This window comes from Sinocyclocheilus rhinocerous, unplaced genomic scaffold, assembly GCF_001515625.1.
Source record: "Sinocyclocheilus rhinocerous isolate Xijiao unplaced genomic scaffold, SAMN03320098_v1.1 scaffold263, whole genome shotgun sequence".
In the NCBI taxonomy this organism is placed as follows: domain Eukaryota; kingdom Metazoa; phylum Chordata; class Actinopteri; order Cypriniformes; family Cyprinidae; genus Sinocyclocheilus; species Sinocyclocheilus rhinocerous.
The window spans coordinates 3,196,657-3,207,396 of NW_015645086.1; the positions used below are offsets into that span (position 1 = coordinate 3,196,657).

At 37.0% G+C, this 10,740-nt stretch overlaps 2 protein-coding genes across 2 annotated transcripts in view; one reads left to right on the forward strand and one right to left on the reverse strand.

The window, feature by feature from the left end:
• Positions 1-10,463, reverse strand: part of LOC107705746 (transmembrane prolyl 4-hydroxylase-like) — an 18,587-nt gene extending 8,124 nt beyond the window's left edge. The window contains exons 1-3 of the mRNA XM_016509200.1: positions 9,704-10,463; positions 8,413-8,494; positions 749-927 (exon numbers count right to left, since the gene is read on the reverse strand). Of these exons, the coding sequence (XP_016364686.1) occupies positions 749-927; positions 8,413-8,494; positions 9,704-10,048 (606 nt within the window). The 5' untranslated portion in view covers positions 10,049-10,463. The remainder of the gene's footprint in view (positions 1-748; positions 928-8,412; positions 8,495-9,703) is intronic.
• On the forward strand, positions 4,949-8,330 carry LOC107705748 (secreted frizzled-related protein 5-like). Its single transcript, XM_016509204.1, has 4 exons — positions 4,949-5,352; positions 7,358-7,566; positions 7,673-7,762; positions 7,856-8,330. The coding sequence occupies exons 1-4, from the start codon at positions 5,063-5,065 to the stop codon at positions 8,173-8,175; spliced, it is 909 nt and encodes a 302-aa protein (XP_016364690.1). The 5' UTR covers positions 4,949-5,062; the 3' UTR covers positions 8,176-8,330.
• Positions 10,464-10,740: the final 277 nt, after the last annotated feature.

The window sequence follows — 10,740 nt, forward strand, 5'->3', positions numbered from 1 at the left end:
ATAAAGTTAACAGCTATAACACCAGCATTAAAGACTTTTAAATAAATTTTAGTTCAAAACTCATTTTCAGACAGCAGCGAGTGTCTGAAATAACTTGATCCGATGTGGATTATGATCACCATACAAGGCAGAAATATTTATAAGCGATGCAAAAGACTATGCACGCTAGCCATTAACGTTACCATAGTAAACATGGTAAATACGACCGCTTGAAGAAATCAGACGTCAGTTATTCTCTAACACAATCGTGTATTTATTTAGTAACATATTTTATCGGTCATAAGTCTCGTCTCGAGAGTGTAGCTCCGCGTATGTCATAAAAATAATAATGTTTTTTGTTCGGGAGCTTTTATAAAAATATAGAAATGACAATTCTTTCTAAATGTGATGTATATACTGTGACTACAAATAAACAGAAACAGACTCGACTGAATAAGTAGGTAGGCTATGTTCATACCGCTTTATTTCTGTGTGACTAATTTTCAATCCTGATAAATTCATTCATTATGATCAATGTATCACTTATTATTGTAAACCATCGATGCTTTTGGATTTAAATCTTTAACAAAGCATGCAAACAAACGGCCGCTTTTATCAACAGGTCCGAGGCTATTAGCCCCGCCCCGCCCATTTAAAGCACTGGCTCGACAGTGGAAAAGCGGCTAATGATGACAATACTTTCATTTTCCCCCTTTTAAGCCACTGAACTGATACATGTGTCAGCATTAGCAGAATGACTGTGTCTGACCTCCTCCCTCTGCAGAAGGCCGTCCTGGTTGAGGTCGAGCAGGCTGAAGAGCTCGTCTTGAGTGAGCGTCTCCTCCTGGCTGTCGGGGGCCGTGAGGAGCGAGCTGTGAGTCAGGCCCTTCAGCTGAGCCAGCTGCATCACCACACTGCTCTCCTCCACACTCAGGAATCCTGAGATCTCTGAAACACACATCAATGCCACTGTCAGTCTGCATACTGCATTCAACCAATAATGTCAATTATATTGATTATGCAGTGACACATATATATATATATATATATATATATATATATATATATATCACTTATTATTGTAAACCATCGATGCTTTTGGATTTAAATCTTTAACAAAGCATGCAAACAAACGGCCGCTTTGATCATGGTTTTTTTGTGATCGCACTAGTTCCAGTGACTTATTTCAGTTTTCTGATAACTTCTCTTTGTTGGTGAAATGATGGGGTTGCGTGGCTTTGATCACAAGAATAAATTACATTTTAAAATTATATTAAAGTAGAAAACAGTTATTTTAAATTGTAATAATATTACACAGTAATACTGTTTTTACTGTATTTTTTTATCAAATAAATGAGGTCTTGGTTCGCAGAAGAGACTTCTCTTAAAATAATAAAAAATAAAAAAATCAACCCCAAACATTTGTATTCTTATACACACATAAATATATATAAACACACCTATATACTGATTATCAACCAATATTACAGATGCATTATTCATGTTAATGTCCCGTTTTTTAATTTAGATTACCTTAATTCTTAAGTTAATCATTAAAAACACAAATAATGTAATCACAGTGTTACATGTAATCTTCAGTAAATCACAAAATGAATATCCATTTTCATATTGTACATTATAATGCGACGCTTTAATTCAAATGTAGCCAATAAAGATTTTAGGTTTTAATATTTTACTTTCAAGTGGTTTATACGAAATAGCACAGACTTTTAATATGTACATTTTGTACGTTCATTTTGCAAATAACTTCTGTCATACGTTTTTTAACCTTTCAGTTTCCAAAGTCAGTAATAGTTAGTAAATGGTATAGTTAATCAACAGTAGGCCTATGGTCGTTATTTAAACATGGCAAACCTTCCTCCATGATGCTATGGATGGTAAGGTGAAGGCCAGAGCGTTGCTATGTGGTTGCTAGGGTGTTGCTTACAGTCTTCTCTATTAACAGTTGTGAGGTATCAGCTGAAGATCCCAGCACACCTCTTAATGTGTTAAGAGAGTCTTAAAAGCTGACATGATTTCAGAGTATCTGTGTTTGATCTATTGTAGCAGTAAGTGTCTGTGAGAGGCAGACAGAGAGAACGTCAACGAGGGAAGAAAAGTATGAGATTAGACTCCAGGATTAAAGGATCACAGTCACACTATACAGAGCTAATCAACAGACACTGCAAATGGGTGTTAATAGAATCAATTCTCATCTGGTGAGAACCATCATTCCCAGGTGAACGTGAAGATGGCTTGAACAGAAGTTGGTAGTAAAAAAATAACTAGTCAGTCTGTTGCATAAACACAGCTACTATATTAAGAACTAGTTTGACCAACTAGCAGTTAGCCAAAGGTAATCAGTCTTACTTTTCAGATTCAAATTAGACCAATCTACTGTTTTATGTAACTGACCCAAAAAGTAATGACCTGCCTAAAAAATTAATTCACTTTTATGACTAGTCTAAGCAGCTTATGCAACTGGCCACAGAAGTTTGGGCTAAATTCGTTTACTAAAATTGTTTCTCATTATCTTAAAGATTTGAATTTTTTATGACAAATGTAAGTGCCTATATGAATACATTTCAAAAAGAGGCATTCTAATATAGGAAAATGTTTTATAGAAAATGAATTAAAATAACGTATTTATATATATTATTTGGAAATAAATAAATGTTTTTATAAATATTATTTGCAATAAAAAAAATGTTTTTAAAATATTATTTGCAAATAAATGAACATATTGTGTTATACATACATAGTGTTATAAATATTAATAAGCAATTAAATAAACATTTATATAAACATTATTTGTAAATAATGTTTTATAATATAATTTACAAATAAATGTTTTTAGAAATATTTGCAAATAAATAAATGTTTTATATTATTTTTATAAATATTCATATGCAATTCAATTAATATTTTTCTATAGCTATTATTAGCAAATAAATAAATGTTTTTTAAATATTATTTGCAAACAAATTCATGATTTTATAAATATTATTTGAAGGTAAATACATATTTTTATAAATATTACTTGCAAACAAACAAATAAATAAATACACAGTTTTTCTGTGTTTTGGGTCACTGCACAATACTTCAAAAATAATTAGGAGTAAATGTTTAACTATATAGTACTGTATATATTAAGACTGGTTTAATCTAGGTAATGGACACATTTTTAAATAGCTAAGATCAGAGCAGAGGCCATTAAGCTGGCAAATATAATGAATTGCGCCCATCCTCCTCTTTGAGACTTATGGTATTGCCTGATCCATTGAGAGTGTTAATGAGACTGTGCCATTAATGCGTTCCGGCGGGGTCCATGGTTTCTCTGGGATGGGTGAGAGTGCTCAGTGATTTAGACTGCTACATGTAGGTTTCAGTGTTATCTATCACTGTTATTGTTCAGCATCATTCAAATGCAGACAACGCATAAACATATTCATGCACAGAGATGCATGCTCTTCATAAAGCTCTTCCGCATGGTTTTTCTGCAAGAGATGCGGTCTCTCTCTAGCTCATTAGATCGGACGAGGGGAAAGAAAGGGTCCTGGGAATGAAGTGGACAGGAAGTGAAAGCCATTTTTGGAGTAGACATTGTGTAGTGCTCCCAGCAGGGGAAGGAAAAACTCCTGAGCATCAAACACGCACAGACGCCGCTCCAGCTCTCTCACACTTACACACTTCCTTTCACACACCTCTGTCACAGCCAGGCCTTCCCAGAGCTTTACACTTTCACTGTCTGACCGTTCCTAAAAACTTCTCATTCAGTAAACACAAAAAATCTAAATATATCTAACCATGAACATCTAAAAAACTACTTATCTATCCAACCATTTATCTATCCAACGTCCATTCACCCACCTATCTATCTATCTATCTATAACCATCTAACATCCATTCATCTGTCAGTCTATCTATCCATTTATCTACACAACCATCCATCCATCTATTTGGATTAATGGGTAGATATCAGTTTATCTACCCATTAATCTACCTAACATCTATCTAGAAATGTATCTATCCATTTATATAGCTATCATCTATCGATCTATAACCATCTAACATCCATCCATCCGTCAGTCTATCTATCCATTTATCTACACAACCATCCATCCATCTATTAGTTTATCTACCCATTAATCTACCTAACATCTATCTAGAAATGTATCTATCCATTTATATAGCTATCTATCTATCTATAACCATCTAACATCCATCCATCCGTCAGTCTATCTATCCATTTATCTACACAACCATCCATTCATCAGTTTATCTACCCATTAATCTACCTAACATCTATCTATCTAGAAATTTATCTATCCATTTATATAGCTATCATCTATCTATCTATCTAGAAATGTATCTATCCATTTACATAGCTATCACCTATCTATCTAGAAATTTTTCTGTCTATTTACATATTTAACATACACACACACAAAACCATCCATCTTACAATGCATCTATCCATTTATACATCTATACATCCATCTATCTATCTATCTATCTGTTTATCTACCCATTAATCTACCTATCTAGAAATGTATCTATCCATTTATATAGCTATCACCTATCTATCTATCTAGAAAATGTTCTATTTACATATTTAACATACACACACACACACACACACACACAGACATAAAACCATCCATCTTGCAATTTATCTATCCATTTATACATCCATACATCCATCCATCAATCCATCCATCCATCCATCATCTAGTGTGTGTGTGTGTGTGTGTGTGTGTTTGTGTGAACACCTCCTCTGACTCGTGGGTAATCTGTTGTGTTATATTATCATAATCACACTCCTCTGGAAAGAAGAGAGGAAAAGGATGTGTGTGGTAAAGTAGAGCTCACTCTTCATCATCTCCAGCAGAGAAACAAAAGAATCAGCACCTCACACACAGTCACACAAACACACCCTCCCTAACCAATCCACTCTCACGTCCTGCAAAGTCCCTCCCTCTCCCAGATGGGCCTCAGGCAGTGGTGTATAAATACACCTATTACTGATTTACTCTGACACTACCTAACACTGACCCTCCAGCTCTCTGACGCTCTCTGGACTATGATGCTGACAGCGTCTGCTCTACTGCTGCTCCTGCTCGGCCCTGGCATTGGTGCTGTGCCCAGCAGACTCTGGAAACACCAGGGATCCTCTCGTTGTGTGCCCATCCCAACTAACATGGCCCTGTGCCAGGGTCTGGGTTACAACAGCATGCGGATGCCCAACTTGCTGGGACACAAATCTCCAGCTGAAGAGGTGCAGCAGAGCACTAGCTGGCTGCCGCTCCTCGCCCGAGAGTGCCATCCACACGCCCGCATCTTCCTATATACACTCACTGGCTACTTTATTAGGTACACCTTGCTAGTACCGGGTTGGACCCCCTTTTTGCCTTCAGAACTGCCTTAATTCTTCGTGGCATATATCGTTTCTAACATATTTGCATCGGTAAAAACCGATTCGTTTATATATAATTACTAGTGGATGCGCTATACTTTTATTATTTAGAAAGTGACCAATAATCTGTGACCAATATTTTATATGTAGATTGATTTCTCCTCTCTAAACTGTTTCTCAAGTGTCACTGCTGCTGCGTGAATATGACGAATCACAACACTACGGAGACCTGAGGAAAAACTGGGATTAAAGTCCAAAACCTGACCTGAAATAAATAACCTAACAAATGCAATCGGGGATAAAGCGGTTCCATAAACAACAAATTAAGTTCACACAATCTCACTAATTTGTGCACGTTTATTTTTAAAGGGTTAGTTCACCCAAAAATGAAAATTCTGTCATTAATTACTCACCCTCATGTCGTTTCAAATCCGTAAGACTAATATTTTTCATGGAATCTGAGAGCTGTCTGACCCTGCAAAGACAGCAATACAACTGAAATGTTCCCAAGTCCAGAAACATAGCAAGGAGATCTGTAAAATAATCCATGTGACATCAGTGGTTCATCCGCAATAGCTGTAATACAACCAGAGAGAAAGGCTGCATTGCTAGAAACTGTACAAAACAAGTCAAATAATAGTATGTGAGACAGTGGCAATATCATTGGATTGCTCAGTCCCAGTGTTAGAGGGACTCAGCTTAGCCTGACAGTTAGCCTGCTTTAGACCAGGTTAGTTTCCCAGCATAAGTTGCCACAGTGACTAGCTTGATCTAGGCCTATGTTAAATTTGCTTTATGGAACCAAATAATTTGACAATGAGTCAGACTAACTGAAATAAGCCTGGCTTATTTGGTTAACTTGTTTTATGAAACAGGCCTCAAGGCATTAAAAGTGATCATATTTTCTCCAGTGCATCATATTTTATCAAATCGCATTGTGTTGAATCGAATCGAAATCGGATCGCACTGCATCGTAATAGGGGTGAATCGTATCGCATCGGTAGCTGCTTCATATGTATCTTTAATGTATCGTCTCGTTGGCTAAGCATCGAGATGCGTATCGTATTGGCCTGAGTCATGAGATGCACATCCCTAATATATATACTATGCATTGAAGATATTTTTTCAGTTGTGGCTTGTGCTCAGTGTTACATGGCATTTAAATCAGTTAAATGATGCCATTATTAGGCAAATTAGTACTAATGTTAATGTTAAGTGGAAGTGAAAATCATCTGCAATGAAATGACAATATAGCAAGACCCAATACCCTTGCTTAAGCAAGAACATGTTTATTGCCAGTATTGCCAGTTTAGTGGATTATATTCATTTCTATTTGATTAATCCTCATGCTGTGTTTCAGTCATTGTGACCCATGGATTAATTAATTTTTCTAGTTAATGTTAAATGGTAGTTAATGTTATTGCATTGGACTAAATCTTACTGACTTTGGCATAACAACAATAAATCAATAAATATATATATATCCCTCTGATGCATGAATTATTAAATCACAAAGTAATATTTTTTTTACATGTTTGTTTTTACTTATAAACAAGTGAAAAATCATGGCCAAATTTTTTTTGTCAATATATTATATTTTGAGGGAGTTTGGAATTTGCGCTCTGCATTTAACCCATCCAAGTGGGTTGCTGGAGCGCTGGTTATTCACTCCCCCCCACCTACATTTCCTGCCGGACCTGATACTCGAACCCGCGACCTTTGGGTTACAAGTCCGACTCTCTATCCATTAGGCCACGACTGCCCCCATATAATATAATATAATATTATATTATATGTTATATTATATAATATAGTATAATATAAAAACATTTTTTTAACTTTATTTATTTTTTGCTATTTTATAATGTCTTTCTGCAATTGGCCACCAGTAAATATATTTATCAGGCTTTGGGCTAAGAAACCTCACATCTTTATGCTACTTCATCACAAAGCTCTTAACAGTCTCTCATCACTTTGCCTCTGTCTTTTCAGGATCATTTCACCATGCAGGAGTCTGTGTGCGTCGGTCCGGGACAGCTGCGCCCCCATCATGAACTGCTACGGTTACCCCTGGCCTAGAATACTACAATGCGACCAGTTTCCCAAAGATCACCTAATGTGCATTTCCTCAGTTGCGCACATGCAAAACGGCACCAGCAATGACGGCCGAGGTAAACGGAGATCTTTCTTTTTTTACATACACAGTTTTGCAGAGAAATGTAGATAGAAACAATGCTGGGTTTTCTCTGTCAAACTGATATTTGTGGTTGGTTTCAGTGGTGCCACGCGCGAGCTGCACAGACTGTGAGCTGAAGGAGGACACGTCATCCAAAGACCTGCTCGACCTCTTCTGTAAAAGTGACTTTGGTAAGAAACGCTAGTTTTCGCTTATACACAACAACCTAAAACTGTTCATGCTGGAACTCGTTGCTCATGTCTTTCTCTGTCTCTCTCTGCTAGTGGTTAAAGTGCGTCTGTCCAAGCTGAACTCCAGTAGTTCTGTCCTGAAGATGTTCTCCCTGGGCTCTCGGCTGGAGGTCCTAAAGCACGGCCCGCTGCTGGGAGGGGAAATGAGGAGCCGTCTGATGCTGTGGCTGGAGCGGGACGCCACCTGCGTGGGCAACCTGACCCACAACCATCCCGACGGGGGAGCCGTCCTGCTGACAGGCACTGTGTCGGGCAAGAGACTGCTGGTCACGAAAGCGTTTAGCTGGGGGAAACGCCAGCGGCAACTCAACCAAGCAGCACGCAAGTGGAAAAGCCATCGGTGCAGAGGGTAGAGTTTCAGAAAACGTACCTCAGAGTGTTCATAACGTTGTAAATAATAGAAGATCCTTGTACTATATTTTTAAATCTTAAGATATTAAACTTTTTCAAAAGCTTTTCTGAAACTAGATTCCACATGTCCATTTCTGTCACAAATGTTGAGGTCACTTTGAGGGCTGTAATAATGTCGAAACCAAAACTTACAGTTAATATATAAAAATGAATCTCTACAGCTGAAATTGGAAACTCACCAAACAGCAGAGGTTTCAAGCTGAGGGTGCGCATGTTATGGGTCCGGTCGGGAACCAGAGAAACTCTCTGCACGTGTCCAACCTGAGCAGAAAAGATATAACATGGAAGTAACATTAATAACATGGGAGTCTCATTAACTACACATACAGAAACAGAGCAGCATTACTCTATGAAAAGAGTGCCCCTCAAGTGAGGGAATTAACATCAACTTTAATGTTTGTCATTCAAGGCATTTTTGATTATTTCAATTCCAGATAGCAATAAATCGCCTTTCTCTCTCTTTACAACTTTTTTAATTATTTGTGTTGTAATCATTAACTAAAATACAACTTTTAATATTCAAATTGTTTCATTAATTGAAATAAAGCTGAAATGATATCAAATGGAAATATTAAATAACTACAAAAAAAAAAAAAACACTTAATTTGAAATACTGCCTTAGCAACTAACTGACATAAAATAGCCTTGGCCTTTGTTGTAGTACTAAAATTTCTAAAACGAAATCTGAAATGAAAAAAGTTCAAGTTAAAGCTACACTGACTGAAATATTTAAAAATAACAATAAAAGTGACAACAGCACTTAATAAAATGACAAACTTAAACTGAAATGAAAAACACCGTTGAAGAATTTTTAACAAAGTTAAACCAAATATAGTTTTAGAGTTTGCAGCAAAAACAGATCATAAAAACCTGATATAATTAAATTTTTCTCGCTATGAAAATAGCCAGAAGCTGAAAAAATAAAAAAAAATAAAAGCTAATTCAAAATATTAATAAATGGTAAAATAGTACTGCCCCCAGTGGGATGCATATAATAAAGACGTCATATACAGTATGTCTGAAATGCTTAAAATTGCAAAAATTTGAAATGTAATGTTGTATGGATTTATTTGTTTCCAGTCTTATCGTATTACCGTTTTGAATAAAATTGTTTTTCTACATTTAAAATGAAATGAGGGTGGGGATGGTGATGGGGATGCATTATTAATTATTTTAAACATGCACAATCTTTAAAATGTCCATGTTTTCTATTAGTATTAGGACTGCTAGTGGGGTATGTTGGAACAACAGCATTTTTTGTACTAGACATTAATTTACACATTACACATAATTTATAAGAGACAAATAGGAAATTAAGTTAAATATTAAAAAATGAGACAGTGCAAAAAAAAAAACACTTACAGATGTTGAAACAAAATGTGTTTCAACACTCCCTGACTTCTCATATTTTAAAATTCAAAGGCAAATTAGAATAGGACAGAAACATATATGAGATATCGGTGCGTTTACCCGGATGCCCTCCAGGCGCGGCAGCTGGAAGGAGAGCTCCGGGCTCAGGTTTGCTGAGGATGGGGTCTGGTGTTCAGCAGGCATGGGTCGTGGGGCACTAGCACTGTTCTCCAGGGGTACATCCTGCTCCCCAGACCCCGTGTTATAGTGCACATAAAGCAGCAAAGCTATGATGTTTATTATATAGATGTGGAAGAAGGCCATGACCACCACGAAGTACGCCCTGGAGCAGACGCTGCTCTTCTGGATGTGGAGTCGCTCGCGGCCGCCTGGGTGTCGCGGTGGAGGGGGGAAATAATTAGCCTCCCCCTCGAGCTCATGCAGACGGTCCTCATACTCACCCATCTCCTAAATCACAGCGCGTCCGCGCATGGCCCTTCTCTAAGCTCTCATTTCAGCCGATCAGCCGAGGTTTATCCAGCAGAGGTTACCTGGTTTGACAGCTGCTCACGGACATAACAGCCACGAGATGCAGACACTGGCCACGCGCTCATAACACATGTCCATCGTGTGTGCTGATTAGGATCTGCGCAGGAATGTCTTCAGGAGGAGGAGGAGGAAAGGTTTAGGACGATCTCAGCTGCCTCACGGCGGGAGATCAAATCTGACAAGTCATACACACACCAGATTAATTATACCAATAAAAGCGGGGAAACGCACGAATCCTCTGCAAACGAAGAAGGAAAATAAGAACAGCGTTTATAATCGTCTGTCATCGTTTGCCCTACAAGCAGCGCGAAGCAGCCGACGCCGAGCTACAAATAATAATTTCAAAATAAAAGCACGACTTTTTTTTTCGTTTAAATAACTTTAGCTTAAATAGCCACATTTTGCTACATTTTCCTTATATACAATACTGATAATTACTTACATGAATTGTTTGTTAAAATACCGATTAGAAAGTTTGACAATTTATTTAAATAGCATGCCTAATAAGAATGCTATACTACATAATTTATAATTGATCATTGACAAGTGCTTAAAGTATTATTAATTGTCTTATATATATATATATATATATATATATATATATATAT

Coding starts and splice junctions, on each gene's coding strand:
- LOC107705748 (XM_016509204.1), top strand. CDS start 5,063: ATGATGCTGACAGCGTCTGCTCTACTGCTGCTCCTGCTCGGCCCTGGC. Junction 7,567..7,672: donor CACCAGCAATGACGGCCGAG/GTAAACGGAGAT, acceptor GGTTGGTTTCAG/TGGTGCCACGCGCGAGCTGC. Junction 7,763..7,855: donor CTTCTGTAAAAGTGACTTTG/GTAAGAAACGCT, acceptor TCTCTCTGCTAG/TGGTTAAAGTGCGTCTGTCC.